At 38.3% G+C, this 18,826-nt stretch overlaps 2 protein-coding genes and 1 pseudogene across 4 annotated transcripts; 2 read left to right on the top strand and 1 right to left on the bottom strand.

Moving 5' to 3' along the window:
- Positions 1-18,826, top strand: part of LOC136283584 (uncharacterized) — a 215,570-nt pseudogene that overhangs the window by 136,296 nt on the left and 60,448 nt on the right.
- On the top strand, positions 3-7,503 carry LOC131777580 (katanin p60 ATPase-containing subunit A-like 1). 2 transcript variants are annotated; one of them, XM_059093884.2, is made up of 11 exons: positions 3-67; positions 1,304-1,481; positions 1,798-1,970; positions 3,645-3,903; positions 4,269-4,390; positions 4,557-4,662; positions 5,101-5,259; positions 5,461-5,587; positions 6,222-6,353; positions 6,873-6,999; positions 7,087-7,503. In XM_059093884.2, the coding sequence occupies exons 2-11, from the start codon at positions 1,317-1,319 to the stop codon at positions 7,283-7,285; spliced, it is 1,569 nt and encodes a 522-aa protein (XP_058949867.1). In that variant the 5' UTR covers positions 3-67; positions 1,304-1,316; the 3' UTR covers positions 7,286-7,503. The 2 variants fall into 2 exon arrangements, with proteins under 2 accessions (XP_058949867.1, XP_058949868.1); XM_059093885.2 differs by lacking the exon at positions 3-67 and adding an exon at positions 1,042-1,069.
- Positions 7,885-17,849, bottom strand: LOC131777578 (cytosolic phospholipase A2). 2 transcript variants are annotated; one of them, XM_059093883.2, is made up of 15 exons: positions 17,169-17,849; positions 15,315-15,396; positions 14,111-14,257; positions 13,662-13,777; positions 13,520-13,557; positions 12,889-13,024; positions 12,451-12,587; positions 11,558-11,783; positions 11,028-11,145; positions 10,675-10,812; positions 10,286-10,399; positions 9,951-10,193; positions 9,511-9,692; positions 8,787-8,976; positions 7,885-8,467 (listed from the first exon to the last, which is right to left on the bottom strand). In XM_059093883.2, the coding sequence occupies exons 1-15, from the start codon at positions 17,181-17,183 to the stop codon at positions 8,259-8,261; spliced, it is 2,091 nt and encodes a 696-aa protein (XP_058949866.2). In that variant the 5' UTR covers positions 17,184-17,849; the 3' UTR covers positions 7,885-8,258. The 2 variants fall into 2 exon arrangements, with proteins under 2 accessions (XP_058949866.2, XP_058949865.2); XM_059093882.2 differs by having other exon boundaries at positions 9,511-9,695; positions 17,169-17,841.

Below are 18,826 nucleotides of genomic sequence, written 5' to 3' on the forward strand. Positions count from 1 at the left end.
CATGCTCGATCTACACTTTTAAACGGTCTCTCAACATCCGATCACAACATTTTGGGTGAGTCTTGAGGTAGGTTACTTTGAATACTAATACTGAATCAGAGTTACCGTTTTTCTAGTGACATAGAATGTTTGATGAGCCCTACCGTAGTTTTCAGACGGGGTGTTCATGTTGTAGACATTTGGCAACCTGGCAGAGAATCTTCGATTAGTTCCGTCCGCCCAGACCTGCTAATATTTAATTGTGCTAAACTTCGCCTGGTGTTTATTTGCATTGGTTCAAGCATTCGATGACATCTAACGTACCTAACAAGTCCAGTATACAATATGCGACGGATTAATCGTAAATGTACCGTAGGAAAAATTGCTGGAAAAGTCGCAAGGCGAGATCGAAAAATTCCTATTGAGGATTGTCTGTTAAGTTGACTTATTTTCATTACTTAGTATTTTACACTCAAGGAAATTAATCTATTATGTATTAAAACAAAATCAGGATATTGTGGCAGACATCATTTAAAGGTGGTTTTTCAGAACAGTTTTGTTCTGAATGACCCTGTCAGTAGCTATAGATGATCTTGCAGGGAGCGGTTTAGAGGTTAGGTACCAAGGCGCATTGGGCTGACAAAATTTGTTTTGCTCCACAAAAAATCTGTTTCCCCCAAGTTTTCAATTTGTCAATCACAGGTGCACTTAAAAACAGCAAAATACTTGTTAACTACCTGATGTCAATCTTATGGATCAATAAATTGAGTAGTACCTGTACCTTGAGATTTAGCTTTTAAAAATGAAAACTTGGGAGCCATTATAGTTGTAATATGAGTATCCTCAGTACTGATCACCATGCAGCACCCTGAGGTACAAATCTTCCATCTTCACCGTTTGATTGCTACATTAAAATTTATAAATTTGGCAGAATCTGCCAGAAAGACTCACATTTAATAAGTAGGATCAAATTTTCTTGATTGAGGTATTCCTTTAAATTGTGGTTTGTAAATTGAAAATTCTGTTAGATTTCATGCCTGGCAAAAATTTGTCTTACTACAGGGTGCGACAGCAGTGTCTTTGAAGATTGGTAAGGCTTGTAAAAATTTGGTTGAATAAAAAATCATTAGGTGCATTTGTCTCACTGAACTGATGACAAATCTCTTTGCAAGATAAGCAAAAATTTGCCTTGTGTGCTCAGGCCATAATACTCTCAAAGTCAAACATATTCAAACTAGAGATTTACATGCAGGGAAGCTTGTGATATAGATAAGTCAAGTGAACTTTTTATAACTGGAATATTGAAGTGATATATATTTTCCAGGCCTCTTGTAAAGATGAGCCTTTCTGAAATCTGTGAAAATGCAAAAATGGCACGTGAATATGCCCTGCTTGGTAACTACGACACATCACTAGTGTACTACCAAGGAGTGATCCAACAGATACAGAAGCACATTCAACAACTGAAAGATGATGCCATCATGAAACAAGAATGGCACCAGGTAAGTTTTGCTCTTATAGGGGAACATTTAGATATCTGATCAGTTTTTCATAATGGCAGGAGAAGGTCATCGCAAAAACAGAATGGAGAGGGTAGCAAAAAAGGCATTCAATAGACATGATCAATTCACTGGACTGACAAAGCAGTGATGTGTCATATCATACTTAAGCCTGAAAATTTTGTCCCCTCTTGAAGACTGATATAATGATTCTTTTTTCTTTTATTTATATTGTATTCCTGATCATTTAATTTAGAGGGTCTTTCTTTTTGGGTACATTTGTTATACTGTGTAAGTAAAATTTCTGTTGTGTTTTAAGGTTCGTCAAGCAATTGTCAAAGAGTATGACCAAGTTAAAGAAATAAATCAAACACTGGCAAATTTCAAGAAGGACACAGTACATTTTGGAGGGCCTCGGCGATCCCATGAAGAGGAGCCTACAAGGGATCCTGATGTCTGGCCGCCACCCACTCCAATAGAAAGAGACAACAGGTATGCTGTAAAAAAACCTCTGTCGCTATGTGATAGATCAAGTTTAGATGTTGACAACAGGTATGCAGTAAAATTAACTGTGTCCCAGTGTGATAGATCAAATTTAGATAGAATAGGTATGCTGTAAAATAAACTGTGTCCTTGTGTGATAGATCAAATTAGCTATATACCAAATCACGTTTAGGTTAAAAAGAAAAAAAAAAAAAAAAAACTTCCAGATAGAGTTTGTAAGAGTAGATCCACAAAATGAAAAGAGGACTATGAAAAAGATAGCAAGAGTGTAGCCTTATACTTAGCCTTTCACTCAAAAGGTGAAGTCTGGAAACAAGCTTATAAGAGAAAAGGAGGCAGTTACGCCCCTTCTCAAAGGACCCTGCTCAACCAGGATGCGTTGCAGGGGTAGTAAACATTCTCAGCATTTTCTGTATAACAGAAAAGGAAAGCTGCCTTGTGTGTAATATTTTTGGAATATATCTTTGCAGTCTTGATTAAGAACTGGTTTTTTATACTGCCATTTAGTTTCTTTACATGTACATCATCTATCTGCCACATATTTTTGTCATTTTCATTCTGCATTTGCGACAATGAAGCCATCAAAAACAGGACATCCTGCAGGGATGGAAGGCTGCCATATTATGTGGCCTACTAGATCAATTTTAAAAGCATGTAATGAACATTACACAGCCTCATGATTTGGCCAAAAAAATGAGCAGTGAGTTTGAAGAGGTCCTGCTGCACAGAATTTCAGAGGAAAATAAAACAGAAAGCTCTTCTCTGCACTTGGGTGACTGTTAGACAAGGAAACAATTCCATCAATAGAAAGCCTTATCCCATGTCAGTTTTGGAGTAACCCTTCTCTCCTGGTGCAATCAAATTAAGCAAAACATTTCTCAAAAATTCCATCTTGGTATCCTCAATTCTTTAAGCATATTTTGAAACACCACATGTTTTTATTAAACATGAAGTGTGACAAATTTATTCATGGGAGGCATATCACTTCTCCTCTTAGGAATCCTCTCTTTGTCCCTGATGAATGACATGAATGAAAATTCAAGTATTGGAAGGTCTCCATCTCTTTGAAATACATTTGGATGTCAAGGGTCAATTCCCTGTTAAAGTTTGCTTTTGTACACTTTTGTGTCAAGAATATTATTTCTAAGTCTGATTACTCAGCCAATAGTGATGGTATCATGGTACAATGAACAGTTGCTGTTTTCCAGTCTTACAAATTCTTCAGTTTTGCCTTGGGTTTGTTCCACAAACAGAAAATATTGTCAATGTACCTCTTCCAAATTAATGGTTTTGTTGTGCTCTGGGTGATAAAAAGTATTGAGTTCCCAGATAATAACAGTAACAACTGCATGCAAAGCACAGTGGTTGAGCATGGCTCTTCAACCTACCCTTAAATCACAAAGAGAGCTATTCCTTCCTTTATTTACTTACTAAGCCACACTGTCCCAATTTTTGGGTCAACTGAACATTTTCTTTGGTGAGCATTTCCTGATTTTAGATGGCCAAATAGTGATTTTAAGAAATTCAATGGTCACACTTAGAGCAGTGATGTACAGAGTTTCTCTTATTTCAGTGAGCAATTTTTTCTCCAAATAACAGATTAAAGAATATGTTGTTTGTAATAAACCTGCAACTTTTGTCCACTACTGGTTTCCACTGTAGACCCTCCAAGCCAGCTCCTCGACCTGTTGTCAGAAAGAATGATGATTACAATCCATCAGTAGGCCGCCCATCTGCAGCACCAAGCAAGCGCCCTGATCGAGACCGAGGTGGAGATAGAGATCGAGCTGGAGATAGGGGAGGACGCAAACCAGTTTCTGCACCCAGTGGCAAGCCATCTCGTGATGCAAGGCCTGCAGACAGAGGGCGTGCCCAGTCAAAGGGGGACAAGGATAAGGGAGGTGCCAAGAAAGAACAAAAAGTAAATCATCTGCTTTTTCACCATTTTTGTCCTAATTTTTTTCCTTTTTTTAATGACTTTGAAACAAATAAAGTACAGTGAAACTCATGGTTGTAAAGAACAGATTGATTAGTGAAAGTCTAAACTTGTCAGGAATCTGTGAGCTCACCAAAGGTACAACTGTCTAAGCTGTTCCTGGAAGACAGGTTTTGTTGCCAGCATTAATGCTACTTTTTTTCCCCAATGTCGCGTAGTTTATTTTTCTAATCACGGTGAAGTTCTTAGAAGAGAGTATAAGCTTTGTTTTAAAACAGTTTTGGGAATTATTAAGTTCATAGCCCTCAGGTCACAGAAAAAACTACTCAAATCTATATATTTTTGTGCAGGATGATGGTAAAGGTGAAGGTGATGGTGATGGTGAGAAGAGATTTGATGGGAGTGGTTATGATAAAGACCTAGTTGAGGCCTTGGAAAGAGACATTTTACAGAAAAATCCTAATGTACACTGGTATGTTATTCAGCTCATAACTAGTGTTTTGGCAGATTTGAATTCCAATTTTGGTATGTCTTCAGAGTATTTGACCATTACATGTATATGCCATTGTCTCTCAGTTTTTGTGTACTTAGTTTTTACTCAGTTATCTACTTAAATTTTTTTTCTTTTTTTAACGCAGGAGTGACATTGCTGGACTAACTGAAGCTAAAAAGCTGTTGGAGGAGGCTGTGGTACTTCCCCTTCTGATGCCAGATTACTTTACTGGTATTCGCCGTCCCTGGAAGGTACACAGATGTTGTCTGTCAAGTGTCTTTGAGCCATGGGAATTGAGGAATCCTCCTCCTCCACCCCCACCTCTCCCCCCTCCCCCCCCCACCTCTCCCCCCTCCCCCCCCCTCCCCCCCCACCTCTCCCCCCTCCCCCCCCTCCCCCCCCACCTCTCCCCCCTCCCCCCCTCCCCAAAAGGGAGAAAAACATGATAAAGTGATCACTGCCATTAATAAATTTTTCACTTTTCACTTTGATAAATTTTTAGAGATTAGACACCCTGAGAATCAAATTGATAACATCTTCCAAGGCAGAATGGTCCATTTTGGAGACCTGAAACATGAAACTTGTTTAATCATAGAAGTCAGTACAAGAGACATGTGTTTTCTTTGTGTAAGCAGGTGAGGCCACAGCTCTTCATGGACTCAATGCCTTACCTATTCAATTTTTTTTAGGGTGTATGCATGGTTGGACCTCCAGGTACTGGAAAAACGATGTTGGCAAAGGCTGTAGCTACAGAATGTGGTACAACATTCTTCAACGTGACCTCATCAACTTTAACTTCAAAGTATCGTGGTGAATCTGAGAAACTTGTCAGACTACTGTTTGAAATGGTAAGAAGCATATATGATGTTATTAAAAGAGTATTGTAAATTATAAAATAAGAAGAATTAAAAATAACGTATTCTTGCATCATTTCATGGAATGGACATACCAGGAAGATTGAAAGTCTTCTTTAATTTTGGTTTCAAACATTTGGTGTATCTTATGAAAGAACTTGTGGAAAATTAAGTTTGAATTTTGGTATTTTACAGGCTCGATTTTATGCACCAAGTACAATTTTTATCGATGAGATTGACTCAATCTGTAGTAAGCGTGGTTCAGACAGTGAACATGAGGCCAGCAGACGAGTCAAGTCAGAGCTGCTCATACAGATGGATGGTGAGTGAAGTGTTACCTGTGCCACAACTTTTCAAAACTAAACTAAGATATGACAAAAAGATTACTTTTGACAAAAGAGATGTCAGAAAACATTTGTGGAAACATAGTTGGCGCAGTTAAAAGTGTGTGTTGCTGAAAATTCCTTTAATATGTGTGATTGTTAAGGTAAGGAGGCCCCTGCTGAAAGTTAATTTTTTGAGTTTTTGATCTATAAAAAAACTCATCAATGAAACTTGTTTGCACCCTTCATTCATTTATGCCCAAAGTAACACTGGTTGAAAGGTTCTTAGAAATGTTTATGTGTGCCTAGCAGTTACTTTGCTTTAACAGTCATATGTCCTGGTATATTTTCATTGTCTCTCTCTCTGTGTGTGTCAGTAGAAAATTTGTGTTATTCCTCCAATGAATTTCCCTGTGCTGTTACACTGAGACTAAAAGAAGTTCCAGTCATTTGATGAGAACTGTGTTGGTGTCAGAGCGGAAGTTTAAGCTTGATCTTGTAGTTTTAACGTAACGTTAGCTATGCGGACTCTTTTGGATGTTGAAAGAGTTCTTCAAACCCATTCTTTTGCGACCAAGTGCTCACTAATGCTATTCATGTTTTTTTTTTTCTGTTTTTTTTTTTTTTGTCCAGGTGTTGGGGGTGGTACTGCAGAGAGTGGTCCTCAGCTAGTCATGGTTCTGGCTGCCACAAATTTTCCTTGGGATCTAGATGAAGCTCTGCGAAGGAGGCTGGAAAAAAGAATCTATATTCCACTTCCTGAAAGTATGCTGCAGTATTTACTCTATGAGGTGTTGCGTGTTATTTGCAAATCTTGCCATATTATTGATATTGACACACAGTTTATTTTAACTTAAATCTCTAAAACGAGCTAAGGTCAAACCTGGAAGAACTTAAGCGTTGTGCGTTTATCTGGTTGTTTGTATGTTTGCTTGTTTATTTGTTGTTTACACTTCTAAGACCATCCCCTCTTCAGCATAGAGTTTTTGCATCTTCTTTTTAATTAACCATAGTAATGTTTCCTGACCACACCTCCAGCTATGTAAAACTTTCCGTCATGTGTGCTTTGAGGCCTTCTCCGGTTGTGTACTTTGTCACATCCTGTCTGAATGTCCTGAGCTTTAAGGAGGTTTGCGATCGCAGAACTCTACTGTAGTTTTTTCACAACTCAGATGCCGTCGCAATACAACAAATTCAAGTGAAGGAGACATGCAATAACAAAACATAACCATTACTTTTACACCGGAGGTGGCGCTTTTTTTACGGAATATTTTTCCTTTTCAGCTATCGGTCGCCTTGAGTTGCTGAAGATCAACTTACGGGGTGTGAACATGGCTGAAGATGTAATTCTGGAGGAGATCGCGAAAAAGATGGACGGCTACAGTGGAGCTGATATCACAAATGTTTGCCGGTTTGTAACGTATATTGTTGTTACTAAATGTTTTCACTTTTCAGGTTTTTTCTATCCGGATATCAATGAAATAACTTCTTTTTACAGGGACGCTTCCATGATGGCAATGAGACGTCGCATTCGAGGCCTTACTCCGGAACAAATTAAAAATTTGCCAAAGGAAGAACTGGATTTGCCAGTTAACATGGAAGATTTTGGTCTTGCTTTGAATAAAGTGTCTAAGTCCGTGTCCGATGCAGATATCAAGAAATACGAAGAGTGGATGAAAGAATTTGGTTCTACGTGATGCAACCATTTAAAAATTTGTTTGCGGGTTCATAAACGTCCTGGCAATATTGAACGATATGGCAGTTGTCTTGTTTGACAATCTCAGTTCTGTTTTATCCTTGTAGTCAGTGTGCTAATGAATCCGATGGTTAAAGTGTGAAATTGTTGAAATCAGTTCTGCAGTGCTAACGATTGTGATAATGAAATGTTTATGAAGTAGACTTCGTTGAATTGCGATATCTGTCGCCACTTGTCAGAGCAAAAGATGTGTTCAAGTTTAAATTGGAGACATTTAACTTTATCGAGGTTTGATGTGGGAAAAATATTTCCGATAACCCTTTAACTCCCATGAGTGACCAATACAACATTTCCCTTACAATCTCAGCGCAAAATTAAGCAGACAAGTGCCAAGAAAAAATAGATCAATTAGGGGATTATTAGTTCATCCAATATCAAGTTCTCCAAACTAACACAAGAATTGTAGGACAGACAGTAAGAAGGATTGTTAATGAGATCTCGGGAGTGAAAGCGATAATTGGGAAATTTTACTCGACTTATTGTCGGTTAGTGTCGTCACATAAGAGAAAAATGCCATTTTCCATTCCTATGTTACTTAAATTAATTTTCCTGAATTACCTTTTATTGATAAGACACACCGTAAGAGATTTCTTATCATTAGAACCCTCATCACACCCTTCACCTCAAGTTAGATGCGATAGCAGACAACCTAATACAGGAATATGGTGTACAGTACATGAAAATAAGCTTAATTGGTTCCTACTTACGCTTTCTAGTTCTATTCCCTCAGTTAGGTATGACCCTAACTTAAACGCTGTCCAATTACATACACTGATTAGAATAAGCCCGACACCTCAATAGCGATTTTCACCACTGTTATCCCTAACTGAAAAAATTGCAGTTCTTCACTCGAGACCTTCCTCGTGCCATCCACAGTCATGAATTTTGCGTACATCCGCTGGCCGCACATTGGGTTACTTTCCCCGTCTCTTCGTCACACAGTCAGCTATGACGTCCTTGATGGCCTGCTCACCCAACAGAGTGTTGAATTCTGTCAATGCAGACAGACGATCAAAAGGCTTTGTAGGATAATGAAAGTTGAACGTGCTGTAATAGTTATCAGGATCTTCAAACACGGAGAACTTTGCAAACTCCTTTTCTTCGGCAGTTTTGCGAGGAACTCCTGAGGAAAAATAACACAATGTAAGGCGTTCAGCGCTAGTTCGTATAATCCGATGTGCCTACAAAGATTTTCGGAGAAGAAAGGACGTACATTGCCTAAGATAGGAGAACGAACTGCGGTCCCGCTTCAGCATGAAAAATCTATGGTGAGTCGACGAAATAATTTCAGATTCATTTAGCCGTCACTGATCGAGGGTGCAATTGGTGCGGAGAAAAAAAAACGTTATGGGGAAACAAGGAGGAAACAAGCAAACGCAGCTTTGAACCTTGTGAAAAATCACTAATTTACACATAACTATAAGTCAAATATCCGCAGAAACCTGGTTTGCTTTGTTCCTTGAAAGTTTTGTTGACGAGAGGAAAATGCACCACAACTGGACAGGTAGGATCCGCGGGATCTGTGAACACGTAATACTCTTTGATTCCGTCCGTTTCCAACTGTTCCTTGGCGTTAATTGGAGGGAACTTCAAATTGTTTGCTTTTGCCCATTTCTCTGCCAAATACAGCTCCTAAAAAAGCGAAATATGAGTTGGATGGGACTGAATTTAATAGTTCAATCCCTGAGCTGAGAACTTAAGCTAGATTTTGTAGGTGCAAATTATGGTTCCAAATATAATAATTCCTACGAGGGAAAAGATAAATAAGTTAGCCTTTCCTTGACCCTTTCACTCCCAAGATCTCATTGGTATTTCTCCTTTCTACCTGCCACGCGATGCTTGTGTCGTTAGTTTGGAGGATTTGATATTGGATCAACTTTTAATCCCATAATTGATAGTTTTTCATTATTCTCATCACTTGTCTCCCTGATATTAAAAACATTCTGTTTTAGTCCTTCATAGGAGTTAAAGGGTTAAGTGTCGAAAATTCAGTATTTGTTTTCATTAAACCACGGATGAACCAGGCGGAGGGATCCCTGATTAGACTTTGTCGATCGAACGCGGTAGTATACACTCCCTGTCATAAATCTCATCAACTTAATAATAATAATGATACTACTAATAATAATAATAATAAAAATAAAACAATTAAATCTGCTCAATTACATTGAAAGAAAGCTCGTTGTCCTTCTCTCGAGCACTGAAGTCAAATGACAGGAAAATGTCGACATTCCGCTGAGGTCTGAGTAGAGGCGGATATGGTGAATTGAACAAGAGCCCGCTGTCAACCAAGTAAATGCGTTTAGCCTTAACAGCTAAATGGTCAGCGGTGTCAGCAACCTCTTTAACTTCTGTAAAAAAAAAAAACAAACAAACAAGTAGTATCATAGGTAAAAGGGGTAAGTTTCCACAGAAACTGTGGTGTTGCGTTGGTGGGGTGGGGGGTATTAACTTGGCTTAATGTCATTAAAGAATACTTTGAAGGTAACACTGCAATAAAAATTTTAAGCTCCCTCTGCAAATTGCAGTCTATTAAATAATAACTGAAGAAATGAAAAAAAAAGATAGAAATAAAAAATGAAGATAAAACTAACCAGGTTACTCACCGGCCGAAGGGACAGGGGCGGTCATCAATTGAAGGCCGCGTAAAAAGTTGTGCACCAGGCCTGCTCGACCAGATCGCGTTTTAAGGAAGGATATTTTTTCCACGAAGCTTTCCGCTATACTCTTCAGGAAGCCTGGGTCTCCAGAGTCCTCATCTTTCGAATCCTTCCCATCCATAGCACCGATGTCCATTTCATCGTCGCTTTCTTCGTCCTCACTCATGGGGTCGATTGAAACATCTGTCTCTATTGAGGAAAAGAGAGGACAAGTTGCCACTTAGTATGTACGTAAACTTGTCTAAATCTTCTTAACAAATGACCAGACAATAATTACTTACGTAACTCTTGTCTCAAGTCGCCAGAGTTGCTCATGTTTTTTACTGTGTCGGTCGGTGACTGGCCTTCGTTCAGAACTCGCTGAAGCATAATGGTGAAAGCGCTACCCCAGATGCCTAGAAAGAAAGCGAAATGGTGCATATTTTTTTAGCCTTGTATATATGAACGTATGACAATAACATGATAAATTCTAAATGTTTTCACCTTTTGCATCAGCGTCAAAGTAAAGAGAGAAACTTCAGCTGCTTACTTCGACTAAAAGAAAACTTATCGCGAAACGTATAAGAAAACAATCTCCCTCAAACTCCCTATTTTAATTTGATGATGTTGTAAGTTTTTGCTCAATGAATTTTACATCCCACGACTCGTGCTGTGCTTGATTAGTGCTTACCTTGCAAGTAAAGCAGTGGAGGTTCAGGGTAAGGTGTGACCAATTTCCCACAAAAGTACTTGCTTCCAAAATTCTCAGTCTTCATAAACGTGCCATATTTTGTCATCCCTACTTCATAGGGGCTGAATTCGAGCCATTCTACAGGTAGAGGAAACAATCTATCAGTACACAAAATGTTTGATTATCCAGGGGTTTTAGATGACAATTGAAAGATGAATCTAGATGTATTTATTTTAACCTGCTATAAGGTGCCCATCTTTGGTGTGGGCGTAATTATAGGAACTAAGGAGAGTGAATAGTCTTAGGCAGCATGTTCTCCTTAACAGTAATAATATTCTTTCTGATTTTCTTACCGCAAAAGTTCTGTGCAACTTCGTTCTTCTTTACATGCAGACAGGTGTACAGTGGCATTGGAACCGCGGCGTCTTTCACTGCATGGCGCTGTTCGCTCAATTTTGGAACATTTTTCCGCTTTAAAATAATAGAGAACATTTTAAGAGATCTCACGATAGAAATAAAACTCTTTTTTTCAAATGATGAACTTGTGAACATTACTGCAGGAAATGACAATGTCAAAACTTGTGTAATAATTCAATGTGTTTCGTCGGACGATAGAAGACTTCATTTAGGAGTTTATACCAGAAGATTTCAATAACAAGCTTGCAGTTATGCACAACGCAAATAGTAGACCTATTTTCGAAGTTATGCTCATTAGGAAGCAAGCGGGATGTATTCGCACGGTGTTACTAAGGTGTTGCGCATGCGCGACATTTTCATATGAGTACACTTATCAAAACTTAGGCCTATTTCAGTCTAATTATAACTCACCTCGAGAAGGAGCAAGTATCAAGGATGCTTGAAAGAGAGGGATCTGGGTACTTACGTCCTTGAGAATAGTTTCTCCAACCAGATAACCAAAGAAATCTGTGAAACTAACGGGCTGTCCACGTGATCTCTTGTCCAGGATGATGTTCACGTGATTGTACATCCATGATGGAGTTAGTAACAACCACATCCAGTTGTCTTTCACATTTTTCCTCAAATCTTGTTTAATTGTACATGGATGGGCCTGCGGCCATTTAGGATGAGAATATAAGGTGGAAAGATACCTAGAATGTTTAAAATTTTTGTCGTAAATGGTTACGAACTTCTTCATTGGCTTTTTTGGGAGGCAAATGCAACATTTTCCTACAGAAGATGGTTGCTTTATCAAAATTATGTTGAGATGTCGATTGAAAACAACCAGCGATAAAATCTTGGAACTCGTTAGTGAGATTTTGAATGTATCCGAGAAATATCTCAAGAAGTATGATACAAGGTCAGCCGTTCTTGTCCTTTGATCTTTATCCTTACAGATTTTCTTTACATATCCAGTAAAGCTAGCTCTAACGGATTTTCAGAAGGACAATTCTCTTATATTTTTCAACACTTAAAGTTTCTTTATTTAGTGATTGAACTGTTCGAGATTGACGATTAGATGCTATTAAAGCAAAATATGATAATAATAATTCACCAATGTGGGACAGACGTTCACTTCTGACCCCGAGGGGAGAAGGGCCGAGCAAGAGGGTACTCAACGGAATCCTTGGTAGGGTTAAACCACCCATTTTTCTAAAAGCCAACCCTACCTCTCACTAAAACATGACAAACATGCCAGTCGACAGCCCTGACCCCAAGATTTCAAACCCTTGTACATACCAAAGCAAGTCATACGCCATAAGCTTAGTAATGGTGCTTTCCTATAAATCTTACCTTCCCCCCCACCCCGGGACTTACCACGCAGACCCTGACAGTCCTGCTGTGTACATGGCACAGTCTAACACACCCATCTCCTTTAGAGCACAGAATACACCACTGAGAGAAACCATGGCACGAAATCCTCCTCCTGAACCAAGAATAGCAATCGAGGGCACCTAATTATGATTAAACAAACTCTGTATGTCATCAAAGTAAGGTAATTTGGTATTACCAACTGAGTTAATAACGTAATAACGTCATTCGCTATGACAAGGAGCTCACGCTCTAAACTCCAATTTTTTTGCTGGCCAATTTACGTTATCAACTCGGTTGATAATACCAAGTTATTCTGTATATCATCATTCTGGTATTTCCCAAATTTTTTAGTTCATTTTCCTCTCAGAATCTTTTTTGCCTTCTCTTCTGGTGTGTGGTGCATTTTACATTTTGTTAACTTAATTTCAAGAGTGTATTTACCTCATCAAGTTCTTTTGGTCCTCGTTCTCCGAGCAGTTTTTTCATTTCTGCAAAAACAACCTCTTTCCTCTTCCGACGAAAATCAGTTTCCTCGACACAAAGGTCCAGGCTGTACCTCATGTCCGTAGGTGCAGAGCTGATAGAAAAATATTAGGAAATATTTCATTTTTCTTTGAAATGGATAAAACGTAAATTAAGCTTCCATTTTGAAAACTGGTGTATTTTTTAAACTTAAACCGACGGAGAAGAGCTAACCGATCGTATTGTCGAATAAATCATTGTCATCTACGTTATCTTTATCACTATGTTCATCATTATCATTACTATTATTGCTAAGACTATTATTATTACTATTTACATTATTAAGATTATTACTTGGATTTTTCTTTCGATAAAACTTTGGGTAATCCTGGAGAATTTGCTCGATATGCAATTTCATCACACCTTTATCAGTAGGAAAAAAATGAATATACATTTCACAGCGCTTTACCCTCGCCATTCGTCAAGTGCGATGTTAACGGCGGGTAACTTGTCCGACTTACACTGGAAATCATTAAGGATCACTGAGTTTTTCCCCCGAGAGATATATGGTGAGAAACTCCACACTAGCAAAAATTGTTGATGGTCTTACCATGTTTTAACTTTCATCTCTACATCAACCTCTGAGTTCTGGAACACAACATATAGTCGTGTCAATGAGAGTTTGAATGCTTCATCAGATTTGTTACACGAGTGACATGAAGGCTTAGCATTTGAGAAGAGTTATATCATACCTCTTTGAAGACAAATGTTTTCTGGTAAGTTTCATCGATTTTCAGTGCACTTAAGTCAAATGACTTTGTGTCTACCAAATCGTCACTGAGTGTGTCTGACTCCATTAAAGTTATTTCTGAGAAAAAAAGAAAGTTTTAAGTTGACAAGTGAATGGGTCAAAACACATCAATGGAACTTATACGAACGGAATATTTCAGTGAGATCAACAGTGGAATTGAAGATAACTTCTCCAGTTCCTGTTTTTCGATAAGATCTGGGAAAGAAAAAGCATTTCTCGGCTCTTAAAAGAACCTTGCGTTTTCAATTCGAACTGAAGCAACTAAATCTCGACTATATTTTAAGTTAAGTTTTAAGTTTCAATATGTTGTTTACCGAAGTGACCCAATAAATGATCAAGAAAAATACATCTTGTCTCACTCTCGTGTTCCAAATACCATAGGTTGCTTACCCAAAATGTTTTTCACATTTTGATCAAGGTAAAACTGCAATGTCTCTTCCCACACAGGGTTAGCTGTGTTGTTTTTCACTTTGGTTCTCTTCTTGCCATTTGGCGCTGTTCTAATGAACAATTTTACGTAGGGATCCGGTGTATCCACTGAAAGATAAAAATATTTTATTTTATCTGAGGGGGGGGGAGGGGGGGTAACATATGCTGTGATTTTCTTGAACGAAAGTGAGCGCAGACAACTTTCGCCAATCAATAAAACTGTCTCTCTGCCTCCGAGCTAATTACATGAAGAACATTGATTAGTTAGACAGTCCTCGGATGGAAAAATTTCATGAACTGACTTACAGATCATCACAGACAACAACCGGTCAGGTGAATACCATCTCAACCAAAGGAAGTCCTAAAACATGGTGGCTGTCGATAATTTGTGACACTAACTGAGGTTCCCAAATAAGTCGTTTACAATGCAGGTTCAGCTAACTTTACCACTGAGAGAACATATAACTGTAGCATTTAACAGATCATGTTCACTTCAGTAGACTATAATGAGCAGAAAAAAATTGAACAAAACAGACGACATTCCGGTGGCTACATACACAGTATCAGTCAGTACAAGAAATAAGGAAAACAATGTAACAGTGATTATGTAATGTTTAAAAAACGAGCAGGAGTGTTTTATCGGGTTTAAAACCACGAGGCGTAGCCGAGTGGTTTTTGACCCGATAAAACACGTGCTGCGAGTTTTTTGAACGGCTTCAAAAAACATTCTTGGAAAAGCGTGTGTCAAGAGAGTTCATAACAATTATGCTTTTGTCAACGTTATAAATTAGCATACGAGAAAAACATTCGAAGTTTCAGATGATGTATTGTCTAATATGCCTTTACCAGATTACTGTACTAATGGAATAGAGAATTTTTCCAGATGTGTATTTCACAACTGTACTATTAATTTGGTGCAAAAGTAAATTTACTGTGTGAAATTTGTTGAAAGAACATTAAATATGTTCCCACCATTTGTTGTGTCAGTTTCTGTGTTGATAATTAATTAATATTCATGCAGTGTCTTTATATCTGATAAAACACCGCATACTAATAAGGATGAGGTTTATCGATATAAAGTCACTGCACGTGATGTATTATCTACCATTTGATAGGTTAATGGGCTTATGAATTATTAATGAGTTTTTGAATGAACAATACTAACCCCAATCAGAATAGGTGCCCAGGGTAATATTCCTTCCACGTAACACTTTGATATCGAGTAACAAACACGGACGGTACAAGGCCTGCAAAAAAAAGCGAGATAAATACTTTTCCCTTGTAATCATGTAAGTCTACTGCGCAGCTAATTCAGGAAAGGACTTTGAGAAAGTGAACGTATGTGTGCAGCCTCCGAAATGGTTTTTGGAGGATACGAAACAGAATGGAAAGTGGTTTTTAAAGAATTTCATCATGTCTTCCTTAAATCATACATCTTATTTCAAGTTTAATTGCTTCGCATGACCGCACAAACAAAAAACTTCTATACAGTTAGAAAGAAATTATGGTTTTGTATACACTGTATACAGGGATGACACACAACCATTAGAGCGTATCAAGAAAAAGTGATAGGACCTTATTATTTTATGAATTCCTATTACTTTTTCTTGATACACTCTAATGGTTGTGTCATCCTTGTGTCGCAAACTTTGTTATATGATAAGCTGAATTAATCATGCATTGTTATTGTTTCTTATTTATGATTAAAGAAAGACAGACGCATGAATGGCGTCACCATTTTTTTTATAAAATAAAACAACTAGATTCTATGTTGCCGTCCTGTCTGTTCAGTAATCTATCACAAAAGATGTTTACTACATAATTTTGGTAAAGTCTTAAGCCAACTTTTCTGCCGATCGTACGCCACCTACTCATAATTTAATCAGTTTCAAAAGTTAGTTCGAATGCGATATCATGTCTCCCTTGAGAGCATCAGATGCGACAGGACTGAAATGTTGAAGACACGATCTTCCGCGTAACTGACCTTGGAGTGGTGTGGAATGTTTCTCTGATTTTAATTTTTTCCTGAACAGAAATAAACATTCGATTGAATTATCTGGGTCCCTCTGAAATAGTGTGTTTTCTTCCAATCTTTGTATTCCAAAGGAGGCTCACATGCTTCTCCATGATTTGTAGTAGTATTTTAGGTAAAAAGTCGACCGCAAAAGCTACTGTTTTGACTCCTCCAAGGTAAAGGAATCCAGAAATGCAAATTCCCCCACGTATTAATGTTCTTATTAATGATAGCGGATTGAGTTTCTTTTATCAGTCGGAGGAGCGTGGATAAAGTGAGTAAGTTTCTAAAGTAGTGCTGCTGCATCAGTGGAAGAGTTCAACAGGGTAATTTAGCAACTGAGTTAATAACGTAAACTGGCTACCGTAAAGAGTTTCAAACAAACACAGACCTTTCGAGCGTTATCCCTTCGTCAGAGCGAGCGTCAGTTTTGAAACTGAAGGAGCGTGGAGCTTGTTATTATTAAGAGAATCATAAATAGTTTATTCATTTTTTTTCTTCATAGGTAACTTGATTCATTATCCCTTTCGGTTGCACCCAACGCTGAGTCGTCGCCATTGTCCATCAGTAAAACTCTGGTCTAGACAAGTTTTACTTGAAACTTCGTTAGCGCGTGTCAGTTTTGTTTTTTAAGTCGACTAGGAATCACTACTGAGAATAAATTTCATAGAAATGCCTTCTCCAACCAGCCAAATGCTCTTTATCGCCAGTCTGCATCACAAGCGAACTGCTGCGTCGGTAGGAGAGTACAACAAGGTAATTTGGTATTATCAACTGAGTTGATAACGTAAGTTGGCCATCGTAAAGAGTTTCAAAACTGAAGTTCGCTCTGACAAAGGGCTAACGCTCGATACAACACTGGTATAAATTTCATAGAAATTCCTTCTCCAACCAGCTAGATACTCTTTGTCGTTAGTCTACATCAAAAGCAAACTGCCGACAAACTAAAAAATGCCGAACACGTGTTGTGAACATTGGTGCTATTATTCAGCATGTTCCGCTCACCTGATTTTCTGCCATCTTCTAACTGCTACTGTATCAATTTGGGCAACACAACAACGCCGTCTTTCTTTCTTGAAATTTAAAACGAAAACCGATGTGGAAAAGGCGTTTCTTTCTTCACCAGAAGTAGCGGCCTAGCTATTTATAGTATCTGCATTCGTGATGACCGCTCGGGCGTGAAGGCAAATGGATAATTGTTCAGTTGTTAAGAGACACGCCTGTCTGGCTTAAGTATGTCTTTTATCCTATTTATCTAATTAAGTAGTCCGTACAGTTCAAGGTACTGGGCGAATAAACGACAACGGCAACTTGTTAATGTTCTTCGTGAAACACTCTGCTCCTAGGAGTCCCACGGTTTGCGTAGTCACTGTTTACATGTAATGTAATGAAATTTGACCCGATTTCTCCTCGTCTTGCCCTTTGTGTTGACGCTTTCTCAAGAATTGTAATTGATAGTTTTTTCACAAGAATACAAACTATGTGATCTTTGTGGCAAATAGAGTCCAAACTAAGTCATTGTGGTGGGTGTAGCATGACCCATACCGCCAGAAACACGACATTGTATACTTAAATGATAGACGTGCCGAACCATGAAAGTTCATCATATGATCAGGATAAACGATTTGTCACTCGATACCACGGAAATTTATGATGATTTTTAATCATTATGAATTTCCGTGGTGCCGATTGACAGATTTGAACTAAAAGTTAACAATTTTAGTTCAAATCTGTTCTGTCCTCGCGGTCTATTCGCCCAATATGTAAAAATCTTAAAAATGTTTTCGAGAAATAGCCGTCGCACGGTTTCCCTCCGCGTATCTTCCTCATTCAGTTGGCTGTGACATCCTTGATGGCTTCCTCACCCAACAGAGTATAACCTGTTCCAGACATTCAGTGACTTAAAGAAGAAAGATAGTAAATGGTGCAATAGTGGCGGAGAAGTGAAAACACGAGAGGGGTTTGGGTCCTTATGAGACCCCTGCACGAGAGTGGAAAGAGGTAAAAACCGAAGCGGCCTAAATCACATGATAAACATCTGTTTTACAAAAGATAATGACAAAAACTTGGAGCTGTTGGATCATGTCTAGTATCGATAGGAGGGGGCGTGGGTTCTATTAGAAACCGCAAAACCGTAGAAAAAAATAATCCAAAATCACAAAACCGCAAGAACAATTCAATCCAAATAAGAAACCGCATGTAAAACCGCCAAAACCGATAAATGTTCACATTATCAAAGCTGTAATCGTTTCCATCCAGGGGTGGGTGACAAGTGGCGCCTACAGAGGTTTCGCGGCCATTGAAGATCAGTGGTGGTGCCTAATTGCCGCTCAAATCGAAGAGAAACCGGAACTCAAACAGGAAAAGTACCGAAAACCAAATGCTTAAAAAAGAAAATTCGCAAACCGCAAATAACACCAAAACCGAAAAACCGAAGTTTTTTTTAGCACAAAAACTGAAAAAACCGATCTCAAAAATAATCATAACTGCAAAACCCCTAATGCCCCCCCCTCCGATAGTATAGAAAGCAATCAAACATGAAATTATTTTTGTAAAAGTACGATTAACTTTCTCGAATTGCCATAGCGAAAAGTTATCAATGAGTCTGAGATATTTACCTTTATCAAGTTTTAAACAAGAAAAAAACTCCTTTGTTTTGATGA

Source organism: Pocillopora verrucosa, chromosome 9 (genome assembly GCF_036669915.1).
Source record: "Pocillopora verrucosa isolate sample1 chromosome 9, ASM3666991v2, whole genome shotgun sequence".
In the NCBI taxonomy this organism is placed as follows: Eukaryota; Metazoa; Cnidaria; class Anthozoa; order Scleractinia; family Pocilloporidae; genus Pocillopora; species Pocillopora verrucosa.

Coding starts and splice junctions, on each gene's coding strand:
- LOC131777578 (XM_059093882.2), bottom strand. Junction 10,194..10,285: donor CGACTTGAGACAAGAGTTAC/GTAAGTAATTAT, acceptor TTTCCTCAATAG/AGACAGATGTTTCAATCGAC. Junction 8,977..9,510: donor ACAACGAGCTTTCTTTCAAT/GTAATTGAGCAG, acceptor TCGCTTTTTTAG/GAGCTGTATTTGGCAGAGAA.
- LOC131777580 (XM_059093884.2), top strand. CDS start 1,317: ATGAGCCTTTCTGAAATCTGTGAAAATGCAAAAATGGCACGTGAATAT. Junction 4,663..5,100: donor GTATTCGCCGTCCCTGGAAG/GTACACAGATGT, acceptor AATTTTTTTTAG/GGTGTATGCATGGTTGGACC. Junction 5,588..6,221: donor GCTGCTCATACAGATGGATG/GTGAGTGAAGTG, acceptor TTTTTTGTCCAG/GTGTTGGGGGTGGTACTGCA.